The sequence below is a fragment of the Crocuta crocuta genome, unplaced genomic scaffold, assembly GCF_008692635.1.
Source record: "Crocuta crocuta isolate KB4526 unplaced genomic scaffold, BGI_CrCroc_1.0 scaffold55, whole genome shotgun sequence".
NCBI lineage: Eukaryota > Metazoa > Chordata > Mammalia > Carnivora > Hyaenidae > Crocuta > Crocuta crocuta.
In genome coordinates, this window is record NW_027530512.1 from 1,098,106 (window position 1) to 1,115,805 (window position 17,700).

The 17,700-nt window shown below is 38.5% G+C and overlaps 1 protein-coding gene across 2 annotated transcripts in view; it reads left to right on the forward strand.

Annotated features, from left to right (window-relative positions):
• The window catches only part of DCAF5 (DDB1 and CUL4 associated factor 5), a 102,240-nt gene that overhangs the window by 13,654 nt on the left and 70,886 nt on the right, over positions 1-17,700 (forward strand). For both annotated transcript variants that reach the window (XM_077767108.1, XM_077767109.1), the window contains exon 2: positions 14,266-14,411. In XM_077767108.1, the coding sequence (XP_077623234.1) occupies positions 14,300-14,411 (112 nt within the window). In that variant the 5' untranslated portion in view covers positions 14,266-14,299. The remainder of the gene's footprint in view (positions 1-14,265; positions 14,412-17,700) is intronic.

Genomic DNA, 17,700 nt, shown 5'->3' on the forward strand with positions numbered 1-17,700 from the left:
GCCAGTTGTTTTCCTTGAAATGACAAGCTTTTTGTGTTCATTTTTGAGAAAATATCTGCCGGACACCCAGAATAGTCATAGTTCCTCAGTTATTTCTCAAGTATATCGTGTTTAATGAAAAAAGCAGCCCATTCTGCTCATAATGCAAACTGTCACACACATGCTTTTCTACAAAATAACCATTGTTCTTTGGTGTGGAGTGTAAGTATTTTATGTATACTTTCCATTTCATTATACATAGTATTAAGAAGTATACTCTGGTTGAAATTTGGTAAAATTATTTCCACAGCTTTGGGGCACCTGGGTGGCTCAGTAGGTTAAGTGTCCGACTCTTGATCTTGGCTCAGGTCGTGATCTCACGGTTCGGTTCGTGGGGTTGAGCCCCACGTTGGGTTTTGCACTGACAGCGCAGAGCCTGCTTGGGAGTCTCTCTCTTCTCTCTCTCTGCCCCTACCCAGCTTGTGTGTGCTCTCTTCTCTCTCTTTCTTTCAAAATAAATAAACTTAAAAAAATTATCTTCAGAGCTTTATCAAGGACGTTCCTAAGTTAAATTGACATTTTTTTTTTTTTTTTTACTGCAAGTCTGTGGCAGTTAAGGATACACTGATGACTCGTACTTTGCCGTACTGCCTTGATTAGCACTAAGGCACTAGTAATTTTACAAACCACCATGCTTTTGCACCATCAGTACAATGTCAGTACAGTGAAAAAGGCAAATAATATTTGACTGTTATTGTGAAAATAGTTTTGACTTTGTAGACTTCCTGGAATTCATGGAACATATTCTATTTTTTGCCTTTATTATAATTCATGTAGTGCAACCATTGAGATATTTTTTTTCTTAGAATACAATCTTAGAAATAGGATTCTAGTTTAAAGGGTATGAACTTTTTATATATTTATAAAATATACTTAATATATTGGTCCTCCAAGATGGTTGAACTAACTTATTCATACTTGTACCAGTTTATTATGAGACTGCGTCATGGCTGTTGCTGGGCATCATTTAATCTTTGCCAATTCAGTCAGTATGTGAAAAATAGTATCATTTAAAAAACTTATTACTACTTCAGTTCACATATGACTGGCCTTGATTATTAGTGAGGCTGAATATTTTTATCTTAAGTTGTGACCATTTTGTAGTCTTTCTGTAGACTGATTACAGCACAACTGATTAGTTTGCAACTTCCTTTGTTGATATAGTCACATTCTCCTAATGCCTTTTAATCTCTAGTTATCCTGTTTGCATTTGGGGTTGTATCAAATCTTAGCCTCCCATTTAGTGCCCCTCTCATGGAGGCAGATAGTAAAGGTATCTGATAACTATTTTCTAAATTTCAGAAGTTTGTGCCCTTTTTGACTTTTGTCATAATTTAAGGGGTATCACCTTGCTATTAACATTTTTTTCTAAGTTGACTCCTTAAGATAATACTTGAAACTATATTACTATAATATCTATCAAATCATAAGATTTATGTGCTGTTTTTTTCCTAGTACACCTTAATGTACATACTTGTTAAAAAATAATTCTCTACTGTCTGAAATTATTCAGTGGCCTCTGCTGGCCACACTTTAGGAAGAGCAGGAGCTTTGGAATCAGACATCCTCAATTTGAATTCCACTATACCTCTGATTAATGGTGTGTTCTGGGATAGGTGACTTTACCTCTTTGTGCCTCAGTTCCTTTCCTGGCAAATTGGGGATGTTGGAGAAAATCATCTCCAACATGATGTTGGATTAAGTGTCATCCAACTCCATTCTGTGATTCTGGTGTAAGATATTTGTAGATTCCTCTCTCTGTTTCTGCTCAGGAATTACATTGTCTAGGGATTAGTGTGCTAGTTTAGGATTTTAAAACCTTAGCTCTGTTAAGCTCTACTGCTACTGGTCACTTTATTTTACAGAAACCATTTAATATGACCCTAGCTGTCTAGTTAGGGTGTTACTACTACTGTAATTCCTGCTTCCCATTCAATGTGAAGTGCTTCATTCAAAGCTTCCATCATTGAGGCAAGTCAGTGCCTGACTTTCCACATATTTAAAATGGGGATAATGTTTCTGCCCTACTTAACCTAATTGGAGATGTAGAGAAATGAGGTAATACATAGATCAGTGGACTCAGCTTCCAGAACAAGAGTAGTAGGTAGGGGCAGGGTATTGGCAGAAGTTAATCCTAACAGATGTTATCCTCTCCTGTGGCTACTTCTACAGTGGAGAGCAACACTCCTCATCTCTCCATATGCACCTTCACCTGCCATTCGACTTTTTTTCTCCCTGATTTGGGAAGTGCTGTTGGACCCCAGTTTTGTGACCTTGGGGAAATCACCCAATCTTAACTTATCCCTGGGCTAAATGAAGCCTGCACTGAGGCCTGCATTCAGCCTACAAAATCAGGTTGCTTGCTTTTCTTGAAAAATTGGAGGATCAGGCAACCTTTAGTTTACATTTCTGCATGGCAATAAATGGCTGGAGCTGAATAGTGTCTTGTTCTTTAAAAAGGGTTATATATATCCAATCTGCCCTTTATTCTGGCAGGGTTTATTCATGGGCTTTGCTGCTTGGCCCATGTTGTATTTGAGAAGCTGAATTGTATCATGGTAAGGAGCCCTAGCTCTGGAGCCAGATTACCTGGATTCAGATCCCAACTCCTACTCTTGATTGCTGTGTAACTTCAGGTTATGTAGCTTTTCTGTAGTTTTATCTGGATAATAAGGACAACAATACCTATTTTATAGGGCATTTAAGAGCATTAGAAGAGATACTACATGCAAAACTCTTAGGGTAGTCCCTGGCCCAGAGTAAATTGAGCTGAAGTTAGCTTTTGGTGGAGTTCAAGCAGTATATAAAAGGCTAACATTTCTGTAGCTCGTACTATATACTAGGCAATGGGCCAAGCCGTCCACACAGCTCTATCTCATTAATCCTAACATAACACTATAAAAACAGGTAGAGTTATTTTCTCAATTTTGCAGATAAGACGATACAGCTGAGAGAGGTTAAGTAACCTGTGCGGAGGCACACCGCTAGTCAATGGTAGCAACATTGAGAGTTGAACCTATGCACTTGTATTCTAAGCTTGTGGTCTTGAATGCTGTGCTGCCTCACGCTGCATCTGCCTTTAAAATGGGTCTAATTATAGAAGTGGCAGGCATGGGTAAATGGTGATTAGTGCTTTTAATGTTTTTGTAAGTGATTTGAGGAGGGTATGCATATCAATATCCCAAATTTATATATGAGATTCATATATAAATATCCTTCAGGTAGCGAAATGCCAAACCAGTAAGGATAAACTGCAGGCAACTTTTTTCGTCTTGTTGGAGTGAGTGAGCAGAACAGTGATAACTGACTTTCCTCAAAATAGGTAAATATAAAGTAGTTCATGAAGAAAAGTAATGGACTGCTTGATGTGCTTCAGGATATTCAGTAAGGACTTGAGAGTCACGTTAGTCTATTATTGAAGGTCAAAAAGGCCAGCAAACATTTCAAACCCATTAGAATAGCTCTTACTTAAAATAAGAGAAAACAAAACAAAATAACAGGTGTTGGTGAGGTTGTAGAAAAGTTGGAAGTCTTGTGCATTACTAGTGGGAAGGTAAAATGGTACAGCCACTGTGGAAAACAATATGGTAGCTTCTCAGAAAAGTAAACATGGAATTGACATATGATCAGGAATTTCATTTATGGGTGTAAACCCCAAAGAATTAAAAGCAGGGAATTGAACAGATACTTGTACACTCCTTTCATAATAGCATTATTCACTAAAGCCAAAGAATGGGAGCAAGCTACCACCCTTAAGTGGTATATACATAAAATAGAATATTATTCAGCCTTAAAAAGGAAATTCTGACACATGCCACAATGTGGATGAACCTTGAAGACATTATGGTGAAATAAGCCAATCATAAAAGGACAGCTTTTGTATGAGTCCATTTACATGAGGTACCTAGAATAATCAAATTCATAGAGACAGAAATGATGTCTCTGGAGTTAGAATCATGGTTGCCAGGGGGAGGAGGGAAGCAGGAATGGAGAATTCTTATTTAGTGGGTACCAACTTCAGTTTGGGAAGATGAAAACGTTCTCGAGATGGATGGTGGTGATGGCTGCCCAATAATGTAAAAATGTGAATGTATTTAATGGCACAAAACTCTACACTTAAAAATGGCTTAAGGGGGGAAAAAGCCAGCAAAATGGTAGGCACCTCTAGGGAAAAAAAATTGGAGACAAAATGGAAAATACTTTTCTTCTGTGTAATGAATGTTGTAGGGCAGACTCACTCGAAATTCTCAGTAGCGGTTCTGCCTCTGCACTTTAGTAGGGAGGGATACAACTTGGTTTTAGGCTCCAGGCCTAGCTCCTTGGATTATTAGCAAGTCATTATGTCTCTCTGATTCTCATCTGGAAGAAGGGTTATGTAATCTTTACCTCACAAGCAAAGATGTTTGTGAATGAACTTCTATACAAATGCTAATTATTTTCAACTTTGGAAAAATAGCAAACCAGACTTTATTTCCCACTCACTGAGGTGGCTGGGCTGTGTGGCACTCGGGCTCTGCCTCTGTGTCTCCGCATCGGCTCTTAGAGCCCTGGAGAGGGATAGTGCATACTCTGAGAGGTTTGGCTTCACAAAGCAGCGATTACATTATGCACACTGAAAAGAAGGAACAAATAGGCTGAAGAAAAGAAAGCCAGGCTGAATTATTTTCCTTTAGTCTTTGCAAATTAAAAACAAAAACAAGAAAACAACTGCAGCAAAACATAAAAGTATATTAAGTAAAATTGCTGTTTCTGAGAAGTAACCTCTATTAGCCATTTTGCATCTGCGCTTCCATGTACAAATTTGTGTATATTTTACTTTTATTAAAATGTATTGGGGACACCTGACTCAGTCGGTAGAGCATGCGACTCTTCATCTTGGGGTTGTGAGTTGGAGCCCCACATTTGGTGTAAAGATTACATTTTTTTTAATATTTTATTTTTAAGTATCATGCCATTCATACTCTTGTGCTACCTAAAACAAGAGTTGGAAAGATTAGGACAGATTCATGAATGATAGGTATAAGAAGCTAGAACATTTTGAGGGGCATATATACCTAATATATGACACATTGAGTAGGTGTTTTTATATGTATTATCCCAATACATACAAAAATAGTATTTTCTTCACTTAACAGTCATAAAACTGACATTAGAGAAGTAGAATAGCTTGCCCAGGGACACATGGGTGGTGTGCTCAGGCACTTTTATTCCAGAGCTTGTACTTCGTGTCTCCTTCTATAGCACCACCCTTGTTGCTTATGATAGATGAGACCCTGGTTCTGACATATGCCACAATATGGATGAACCATTCTGGTTCTGTTTTTTATTCTTTAAAGGAAATAGTTAATACAGTCACTAATACTTAAAAAAAAAATCATGTTTATTTTTTTTGGAGACAGAGACAGAGTATGAATGGGGGAAAGGCCAAGAGAGGGAGACACAGAATCTGAAGCAGGCTCCAGGCTCTGGGAGCTGTCAGCACAGAGCCTGATGCAGGGCTTGAACCCACGAGCAGTGAGATCATGACCTGAGCTAAAGTCAGACGCTTAACCAACTGAGCCACCCAGGTGCTCCTTACACTTTTTATCTTAGTGATTATTCTATGTCAGTACAGACAGAACTGCCTCATGCTCTTTTTTTTTTTCCTTTAGCATCATAATACATGGTACATACATGAACAATAAGCTGGGTTTTGCATTTTTATTGTGGTAAAATATACATAACACTAAATTTACCATTTTAACCCTTTTTAACTGTAATGTACAGTTCAGTTGCATAAAGTACTTCACATTGTTATATAGTCATCATCACCATCCATCTCCAGAGCTTTTTCATTTCGCAAAATTGAAATTGTTCCCATTTAAACAACTCCACATTGTCCCCTTCCCCCCCGCCCAGCCCTAGCCGCTACCAGCTACTTTATATCACTATGAATTTGACTACTTTGAATGCCTCATATAAGTGGAATCATACAATAATTGTCCTTTTGTGTTTGGTTTATTTTACTGAACAGTAATTTTAACCAGACTTCTATTGATGGACTTTTAAACGGTTTAGTCTCTTGCTCTTCAAACAATGTGCTGCAGGAGTAATTGATCCTGAGTTTCCTGCTCTCCCAGTTCCGTCCTGTGCTTGGCTGATGTTCTGAGGAAGCCCAAAGCAAATTCTTTCCCTTGTGACCTTAGCTTTTCTGGGCTATAAAATAAGAAGAATGTTAAATCATTACTTGTGTTAACAGTATAGTGTGAGGGCTTATACAGTTTCTGCTTATAGCTCAGGACCCATTGAGAATGAGTACTTTTTAAGTATAGGTTTTCTATAACTACAAAACTGCTGCCACAATGTGATTATAGTACATTTGGGGATGAGTTAGTGAGTTTAGTGCAGAATTGAATCAACCCAATATGACCAGCATCAGAGTAGCTATGTTCCTTTGGGGTTCTCAGGTGGATTGAAGCTAGGCAGTCATTTGTGAGGAAACCAGGCCTACAAGTCCTGTCCTCTGCTTGTCCCTTGCCTGGTACTAGTGCCAAGCAGAAAGTCTTTGCCTTCCTATGAGGTCCCTATGCTCCTTCCAGAGAAGCCCTAGAGAGGCCAGCCTCACAGAAGCACTCGACTGCCAGGCTCACAGAGCCGGCTTAAAGGATCCAACTCTTCACTTGGATTATTTGCAGGTCCAATAGTCTCTCTGCATGGAACCATGTGATATTTCTCTGCTTTTTTCCTCCCCTAATGTTTGTTTATTTTTGAGAGAATGCAAGTGGGGGGAGGGGCAGAGAGGAGGGGGTAGAGAATCCCAAGTGGGCTGTGAGCCCATGTAGGGATCTCACAAACCATGAGATCATGACCTGAAGTTGGACGTTCAACTGACTGAGCCACCCAGGTGCCCCATCTCTGCTCTTTGGAATTGAATAGATGATTCAGAGAGAGAGAACTATAGACTTTTCTTCAGGTTCTGAATGGATTTATCCTTGTTTTACCAGCCCTCTTTTGCTTTGTGGGGGGCAGAGATTTGGCCACACCTGCTGCTGTTATTCTCCCTCTACTGGCTTCAAAACAGCCCAGCAATTTCAGGAGATGCCTCAGTTTGCACCGCTGTGGTTTTTGCAACACATGGTTGAAAAGTATTGTGTTTGCACAGAGCTCTTAATACCTTGCCTAAGGAAGTGTGTGTGTGTGTGTGTGTGTGTGTGTGTGTGTGTTGGCGGGAGGAGGTGCACCTTACATCCTCTGACACTAGCCTTGAGGGCAAAGTAGAAGAAGCAGGCCTTGCCATAGCCATAATTTCTGCCTCAGTGATTCCAATCTCTTACGGACTTGAGCTGTCATCATCATGGTAGGTACTGAAGACACATCATTTTAAATGATCCCAAGGCATTCTGCACATAACTTTTATTTTTTAAAAATAAATTTGCATTTTAAATTACAAATTAATTTAATTTACATTAAAATGCATTTAAATTACAAATTAAATTAAAATCTGTATTTTAAATTACTAAGTATTTATTTGGCAAAAGTAAATCATTCTATAAATGTCTAAAATGAACACTAAAGATAATGCTGTCTCAATGATGGGGGACAACCCTTAGCTGAAAACGGTTATGTCTTTGAGTGCATAGTTGTAGATATTATTTTCTTTTTTTTTTATTAAATTTTTGTAAGCTTTATTTATTTTTGAGAGAGACAGACAGACAGAATGTGAGCAGGGGAGAAACAGAGAGAGAGAGCACAGAATCTGAAGCAGGCTCCAGGCTCTGAGCTGTCCGCACAAAGCCCGATGCAGGGCTTGAACCCACGAACCGTGAGATCATGACCTGAGCTGAATTCGGCTGCTCAACTGGCTAAACCACCCAGGCGCCCCATTTCTGTAATATTTTAAAGGAAATTCCAGACATACTATTTCACCTACCTCAGTATGCATCCCTGATAAGCCCTCTTTTGTTTTTTTTTTGTTTTTTTTTTTTTAATTTATTTCTAGTAGAGAGAGAGAGAGACAGCATGAGCAGGGGAGGGTCAGAGAGAGAGGGAGTCACAGACTGAAACAGGCTCCAGGCTCTGAGCGGGCAGTCAGCACAGAGCCCGACGCAGGGCTCGAACCCACGAACCGCGAGATCATGACCTGAGCGAAAGTCGGACGCTTAACCGACTAAGCCACCCAGGCGCCCCCCTCTTTTGTTTTTTAACAGCACCACAATGTCATTATTATACTTAAATTTTTTTAATATTTATTTATTTTTGAGAGAGACAGAGCAAAGCAGAGCGTGAACAGGGGAAGGACAGAGAGAAGGAGACACAGAAACCAAAGCAGCTTCCAGGCTCTGAGCTGCCTGTCAACACAGAGCCCAATGTGGGGCTTGAACCCATGAACACCGAGATTATGACCTGAGCCAAAGTTGGACGCTCAACTGACTGAGCCACCCAGGCTCCCTGATATACTTAAGAGATGTAACAATTTTGGGGCACCTGGCTGGCTCAGCTGGTAGAGAGTATGACTCTTGATCTCAGGGTTGTGAGTTCATCAAGCCCCATGTTGGGCGTGGAGCCTACTTAAAATTAAAAAAAGAGATGTAATGATCTTTCCTTAATATCATAAAGCATAAAGAAAAGTAGAGAAATGAGCACTGAATAATATATAGAATTATTAAATAGCTATATTGTACACCTGAAACTAATATAATACTGTATATTAAGTAAACTGGAATTAAAAAAATTTTTTAAAGTAGATACCAATTGGATTTGACAAAATCATTTTTTAATATTTTATTTATTTATTTATTTTACAAATAGTTTATTGTCAAGTTGGTTTCCACATAACACCCAGTGCTCATCTTCACAAGTGCCCTCCTCCATGCCCATCACCTCCCCTCCCCCCACACCCATCANGAGTTCCTTATAGATTTTGGATATTAACCCTCTATCTGATATGTCATTTGCAACTGTCTTTTCCCATTCTGTCAGTTGCCTATTAGTTTTATGGATTGTTTCCTTTGCCATGCAGAAGCTTTTAATCTTGATGAGGTCCCAATATTTATTTTTGCTCTTGATTCCCTTGACACATTTGGGGATGTGTCAAGTAAGAAGTTGCTGTGGTGGAGGTCAAGGAGGTGGTTTCCTGCTTTTTCCTCTAGGGTTTTGATGGTTTCCTGTCTCACATTCAGGTCCTTTATCCATTTTGAGTTTATTTTTGTGTATGGTGTGAGAAAATGATCTAGTTTCACTCTTCTGCATGTTGCTGTCCAGTTCTCCCAGCACGATCTGTTAAAAAGGCTGTCTTTTTCTCATTGGATACTCTTTCCTGCTTTGTCAAAGATTAGTTGGCTGTATACTTTTGGGTCCAATTCTGAGTTCTCAATTCTATTCCATTGGAAGAATAAATATAGTTAAAATGTCATTACTTCCCAAAGCAATCTACACATTCAATGCAATCCCAGTCAAAATTGCACCAGCATACTTCTCAAAACTAGAACAAACTTCCTAAAATTTGTATGGAACCACAGAAGACCCCGAATAGCCAGAGTAATATTGAAGAAGAAAACCAAAACGGGAGGCATCACCATCCCAGACTTTAGCCTCTACTACAAAGCTGTAATCATCAAAACAGTATGGTATTGGCACAAAACCAATGGATTTGAGAAAATGTTGACAATTTGTTAAATTTGCTTATAGTCTTTTTTTTTTTTAAGGAAACAAAAATTTACAGGTACAATTGAAGTTCCCTTTAGAATATGTATGTTTATCCACAAACAATATATGGTATGACTTTATACCATATATAGTCAAAAATATATAATTAATGTTATATTTTACATATCTTTCTGAAACTCGTTTTATTACTTGCCATTAAGTTTTCAAGATTTATTCATGTTGGGACACATATATCTAGTTCATTTTAACTGCTGTGTGTTGTTCTGTTTGGTTTAGATTTAATTTGTATTTGTATCCCAATGGAATTTATTAATTTATATATTGATGGATATTTGTGTTGTTTTGGTTTTTGCTATTATAAACAGTGATGCAGTATACATCTTTGTACATTTCCTTGTGTCACTTTGTAAGAATGTATTGAAATTATAATTTGCATTTCCCTGATTACTATAGAGGTTGAGATCCTCAATATCATCTTTTGGCTATTTGGGTTTCCTCTCCTTTAATTTTGCCTCTGGTTTTAAAAATTGATTTGTAGGAATTCTTTGTATAAGCCATTGTCAGTTTTGTTAGAATTGCTAGAATCTTTCAATTCAGGGAGTCTTTTTGGAAGTCCATGTTCCTGGTCTCTCAGTTTACTACAGTTTGGTTGGCCTCTGATTTATTCCTATGCTTCCCTGTTTTATTCTGAGTTACACATTTTTTCAGTTATGTTACCAAGGTAGAGAAACCCTTCAAATGTCCTTTAGATGAACTGCTTTGTCATTTATGGTTCATTTTTTGTTCTATAAGGCAGGCAACCTAGAGTAGTGATTAAGAATGGAGGCTATAAGAGTCTTAACTGCTTGCTTTTGAATCTCAGCTCAACCACTTTACTTACTGTGCAACCTTGGTAAGTTACTTAACCCTCTTGTATTTGGCTTTATAAGTCTATAAAACTGTAGGATCAGTAGAGCTGTTCTGATCCTCATTTTATATTTGATGAAACTAAGACTCAGGGAGATTAGATTAGAAACATGAGTAAGTAGAAGAAACATGTGGGCCTCTTTATTTTTTGAATTTCCACTTTTGATAGACATGGGTACAGAGAAGTATTTCTGTAATACAGGATACACAGTAACAAGAGCTGTGATAGGTCCCTGACCTGTGGCCTCAATGTTGGGAAAAAACAGTAAAGAGTAGGGATTATGGAGAACTGAAGTGCCCGCTGCCTATATGAATCTGTTAATAGGGAAAAAAATTCCTTTGTGTCATTATTCATTGAAACAAAAAACAAGAACCCAAACCTTTATTTTTATGACTTAAACTTCTAAGAAATATGAATTTCTTAAAAAGATTTTAAGTAATCTCTACACCCAAAGTGGAGCTTAAATTCACAACCCTGAGATCAAGAGTTGCATACTCTGCTGACTGAGCCAGGCAGCCATCCTAAGATACAGAATTTAGATACCTATCCCAGACCAGAGTATTCAGAGTTGAAATAGACTCATAAACACAGAACACCAGGCCACACGTAAGGGATCAGTTTGGTAGACAATGAAACACTTTGGAAGAGGACACAGAATTTGATTTTGACCAACAGAAAGAAGGAACTCAAGCAGCAAAGGCAACTTCTTTTTAGGGGAAGGAGAATAAGTTTGACTTGGCTACTGTATCTTCTGTTGATTTTTAAAATTATTATAAAAGGAAATATGTTTCTGGCAAAAGGTCAAGTATTACAGGAAGGTATAAAGTAAAAATTAAAATGTGAGATATAAAATTTCCCCAGTCAATAAAACTAAAAGGCAACCTATGGAATGGGAGAAGATATTTGCAAATGACATATTTGACAAAGGGTTAGTATCCTAAATATATAAAGAACTTATCAAACTCAACACCCAGCAACTGAATAATCCAGTTAAGAAATGGGCAGAAGACATGAACAGATACTTTTCCAAAGAAGACATCCAGATGGCTAACAGACACATGAAAAGATGTTCAACGTCAATCATTATCAAGGAAATACAAATCAAAACCATGATAAGATACCACTTCACACCAGTCAGAATGGATAAAATTAACAACACAGGAAACAACAGGTGTTGGTGATGGCGTGGAGAAAAAGAACTCTCATGCCCTGTTGGTGGGAATGCAAACTTGTGTAGCCACTCTAGAAAACAGAATGGAGTGCCTTCAAAAAGTTAAAAATGGAACTATCCTATGACCCAGCAAGTGCACTACTGGGTATTTACCCAAAGAATACAAAAATACTGATTCAGAAGGGTGCATTCACCCCAATGTTTAGAGCAGAATTACCAACATAGCCAAATTATGGAAACAGCCCAAATCCGTTGACTGATGAATGGGTAAAAATGTGTATATATACACAATGGAATATTTACTCAGCATTGCAATGACATGTACGGAGCTAGAGTGTATTATGCTAAGCGAAATAAGTCAGTCAGAAGACAAATACCATATGATTTTATTTGTATATGGAATTTAAGAAACAAAACAGATGAACATAGGGGAAGACGGGGAAAAAGAGAGAGAAGAAAACTGTAAGAGACTCTTAACTATAGAGAACAAACTCAGGGTTGGTTTTCAGAGGGAGAAGTCTGGGGGATGGGCTAAATGGGTGATCCATATTAAGGAGGGTCCTTATTGTGATGACCACTGAGTATTGTATGTAAGTGATTAATCACTAAATTCTACACCTGAAACCAATTTTACCATACATGTTAATGAAAATTTAAATAAAAATTGGAAATAAAAAAATATGGAAGGTTCCCAATAGTATAAACCCAAAAGAATTAAAAGCAGGGACTGAAACAGATATTTGCACACCATGTTCTTAGTGGCTTTATTCATAGTGGCCAACAAGCGAAAACAACCCAAATGTCTACCAGTAGATGAATGGATAAACAAAATATGGTGTGTGTATATGTGTATAGCAGAATATTATTTAGCCTTAAAAAAGAATGGGATTCTGGCACATGCTACAATATAGATGAACTTTGAAGATATTATGCAAAGTGAATAAGACAGACAGAAAGACAACTATTATATGGTTCTACTTATCCGAATCAGCGAGAACAATTAAATTCACAGAGGCAGAAAGTAGAATGGTAGTTACTGGGGGCAGGGTAAGTTATTGTTTATTGGGTACAGAGTTTCAGTTTGGGATGATGTAAAGGTTCTGGGGATGGATAGTGGTGATGGCTGTATAGCAGTGCGAATACACAGTATGTGCAAGGATACAGTCCAAGTATATAGAATTGTATACTTAAAAATGGTTAGAATGATAAACTTAATGTATTTTACCACAACAAAAATGTCTCCCAACTCTAGTCTGGAAATGGTGTCCACTATCAACAAGTTCTTTTATAGATCTACAGATAGGCAAATACAAACATACGCAAGTATGCACATAGTAGTTCTACTCTTTGGGGGCACTCATTTAGGTGCTGGAGACTCCACAGTAAACAAAATTGACAAGGTCCTATAGTCCTAGAGCTTTTAAACATTTTGTTTTACACAAAATGGATTTTGGTACACATAGTGTTTTACACCTTATTTTCCCCCTTAACAAAGACCTTTGGACAGCTTTCCAAATTCCTATAGATTTACTGATTTCATGGCTGCATGGTATACCCTTGTATGGGTGTGCTATAATTCGTGGCTGTTGTATCGAGTGGAGGAGGAAAGAAGAGGAATAGAGAATGCTGTGCTTTGCTGCTCATGTTTGCCCCTGTTGTAACTTAATTTTTATTAATTAGAATAATATAGGCTTGTTATAAAAAGGCAGTGCCAGATAAATAAAAGTAAAACCCCTCCAATCTGTTCTTATTTTAATCCTATTCCCTGGAAATAATAACCACTGTTAACCATTGTTAACACTTAACAATTATTCATCCTTCCAGACATTTTTAATGCATCTGCAAAAATAAAAAATACATAGAACATACATATTCCCATTCTCTACGAGCGGGCTCATACAATACAATACTGCTCATTTAATTCAGACTATGGTGAGTTATGCAGAGGAAAGAGCTGGACTGGGCTTCATGAGAGCTAGGCTCTGTCTAGATCCTGCTGTGACAGTCAATTCCTTAGTTACCATTTGTATGCTGTCCCATAGTCATTGAAATCACATCAAGGAGAGTGCTTTGAAAACTATTTTGCTAGAAATATTACCTTAGAGTTCCTTGGTGGCCAGCACTCGACACCAGCTCTGCTTCTGTTAGACAAAAAACGGGTGGCAGAAACATTAGTAGAAGGATTTTAGGTAGCAAGCAAAGAAATACTGAAACAATTGAGTCTCCAGAAAGTCAGGAATAGGGTGGCTTTGCAGGTTTCAGTATCAGTGTTTATCCCTTTCCATTTCCATATGTCTGTTCAAGTTTTAATTCCTGGGGAAAAGCACATGGCTAAAAGACCATATGTCTACTGATGGTTAAGGCAGTAGAGAATGTGCCCCATCAAAATCTCACAGAGTTGGGGAGATGCAGTTTTGGAAAGGATAGGGTTCAAGGCCGGCAAGACCGAGTTTCAGTCTTGAAGTGTCCGCCGTTTTAACCATGGATTCTTATTCCCCTCTCAAGGAGGAGATGACCGCCGGGTTCTGCTATGGCACATGGAACAAGCTATCCACTCGAGAGTCAAGCCCATACAGCTGAAAGGAGAGCACCATTCCAACATTTTTTGCCTGGCTTTCAACAGTGGGAACACCAAAGTATTCTCTGGAGGTGAGAAGAAGGGAGATTTCCACCTTAGGAAATTCACTTTGGCTGGGATTTTAGATAAAAGAGTGCTAAAATAACTCCTGTTTTTCTTCCTTTATTTCTCTGAGCTGTAGAAACGGTTTCCCATAGCTCGTCTTTTCTGCATTACAGCAGTTTAGACATGTATGTGAGAGTCATTCCTCCTTCCTTCCCTCCTTCCTTCTGTTGTTTTGATCCTTTACTCTCATTCTTTCTGTTTTTTGTTTTTTGTTTTTTTAATTTTTAATGTTTATTTTTGAGAGACACAGCAAGAGCAAGGAAGGGTCAGAGAGAGAGGGAGACACAGAATTCAAAGCAGGCTCTAGGCTCTGAGCTGTCAGCACAGAGCCTGATGCGGGGCTCGAACTCAAACCATGAGATCATGACCTGAGCTGAAGTTGGATGCTTAACTGACTGAGCCGCCCAGGCGCACCCTTTCTCTGTTTTTTGATAGAAAATTTTTTACATTGCAATCTGGTATACCGAAACACACATTTAAAATAGTACTTAACCCTGATATGTGTGGTACATTCTAATTTTTAAAAAATTCTATTTCATTTTTAAAGATCTTTTTTAAATGTTTACTTATTTTGAGAGAGAGAGAGAGAGAGTGGAGAGTGAGGGAGAGAGAGGATCCCAAGCAGGCTTCTCACTATCAGCATGGATCCTGATGCGGGGCTCGAACCCACAGCTGTGAGATCATGACCGAACCAAAATCAAGAGCCAAGTGCTTAACTGACTGAGCCACTCAGGCACCCCTTATTTTTAAAGACCTTAAAGGTTGTAACTCAAATCGATGTTGTGATCCATGGGTAGTGGCTACTATTTGAAAAACATTGTGTTAGGGTACAATTGGAATGGCCTGTGCTCAAGCCAGCATCTTGGTGATGGCTTTCATCAACTACACTCCTTTCTGGGCACTGCATTTGTAGCCCTGACCTCCATTTTGCACTGCAAATTTTCCCATGAAATATCTACTTACGTGTTCTAAAAGCAATTTAAGTGCAGCCAATCTAAAACCAAGATTATTAGTCTTCCTCCCCTGCACAAATATTTACTTTTATTCCCTGGATTCTTTTTCTCAGTTATTATCAGTGTTCACCTAATGATTCAAGCTATTAGGTTTAAACTTCAAGAAACTGCTTATTTTGAAGCACTTTTAAGAAAAGTTTTTATTTTTATTTATTGGTAGGGAGGAGGGGGAAAGAGAGAATTTCAAGCAGGCTCCATACTGTCAGCGCAGAACTGGATGTGGGGCTCAAACTCACAAACCATTGAGATCATCATGACCTGAGCTGAAATCAAGAGTTGGATACTTAACCAACTGAGCCACCCAAGCACCCCTAATATCGAGCACTTTTAAAAAAAATTTTTTTAATGTTTTTTTTTTTCTTTCTTCTGAGAGAGAGAGGCAGAGTGTGAGCAGGGGAGGGTCAGAGAGAGATGGAGACAGAATCTGAAGCAGGCTCCAGGCTCTGAGCTAGCTGTCAGCACAGAGCCCGACGTGAGGCTCAAACCCAAGAACCGTGAGGTAATGACCTGAGCCGAAGTCAGACGCTTAACCAAATGAGCCACCCAGGTGCCCCTCAAGCACTTTTAACTTACAAAAAAAATGACAGTTTCATGTGGTTCAGTCTAATAGAAATCTTGAAGTCATCCTCAAACCTTCCTTTCTTTCATTTACCTATCTTGTGACTCACCAACTAGACTTGAAAGCCTCTCCTATTCATCCTTTTAGTTTCTGCTCTCTTTCCTTACCCACTGCCCTGGTTCAGGCCCTCATCTTTGACCTGGACTGTTGCAGTGGCCTATATGATTTCTGCAACCAGTCTCTAACCCTCCTTCTAATTTATCACTTATACAAGTTTTCTTTTAAAAATAAAGTTTAACCATGTGAACCTGTGACCCTACAGTGTCCACAGGACAAAGTCTAAACTTCAGTCTACCTCTGTAGCCTCCCCGCCCCCACATCTTGTGTTCTAGCCCACTAAACCACTTGTCATCTTAGGTGCCCTTGTATTGTTTGCTCTTGCTGTTCTGTCATGGGTCATGTAATTGACCAGTCCCCACCAGTTCCCCTGAGTCTTCATTGGTAAGAGTTTTGGGTTATTGGAGTTTCTGTTCAAATGCCTTCTTCCCTATAAAAACTCTTGATCTCTTCTGCCATGTACTTTCAACCTACTCCTGAAGGATAGAATTGCTCCTTTGTCCGTGTCCCCATTGTAGAGCATATCACTACAACAGGATAACCCATTTTGTCATTGTTGTGTAGTTGGACTGGGAGTTCCTCAGGGGCAGGCAGAATCTTACTCTTTTTGTCACCCTAGCACCTCAGCTGTTCCTGTTCCCTTGAAGGCATTAGTATGGCTTTCATTTGCTTGGTGTACACCCACAATAGAGTGTATAGCCAGGGATTTAAGATGACCTGGGCCACATCTCTACCGCTACTTTTACTTTCTGTTTAAGTGCCTGTTGGCTGTGCTTTCAGCATAGAGGGGGATTTGTTTTTACTTTTTGTCTTTTCATTTTCCGGTTTTTATGTTTGATTATATAAACCATTTGAAGGCAGGACGGCACATAATCGTGAATGTAGTATTTTTAGATTTCTTGATGGAATAAATAAAAAGTGGAAGAGAAAAAAGTTGTGAGGAAAAACTTTCCCATCATTTATAATCCTACAATCATCACATTTTAATGCTATCAAAGATGATAAGGATATGAATAGTAGCAAACATTTACTGGGAGCTTACTAAGTGCTCAGCCCTATTCTGAATGGTCTTACAAATGTACTCTTATCCTCACAATGACCCTATGAAGTATGTACAATTATCACCTCTATATTACAGGTAAAAAAAAACGCAGGCATAAAATATCTGTATTCCAAGTTTCACAGTTGAGTGTTTTGCTTAATTAAAAAAAAAAAAGCTAGCTTGGATGAATGAATTAATTTACCCATGATTATTTATTCTTTTACTTAATGGCCACAGTTTTTTTGTTGTTGTGATGGTGGTCATATATCTATAGCTATATATTCCATCGAATAATACATTTTGGAAACTTATACCTAGTTGTTACAAAACTTTCAAAAATTCTTTATAAGAATATCCTATCCATGCACTTGGGTGGCTCAGTTGGTTAAGCATCTGACTCTTGATTTTGGTTCAGGTCATTATCTCACAGTCATGAGATTGAGCCCTGTGTCCAGTGTGGAGTCTACTTAAGAGTCTCTCTTTCTCTCTCTCTCTCTCTCTCTCTCTCTCTCTCTCTCTCTCTC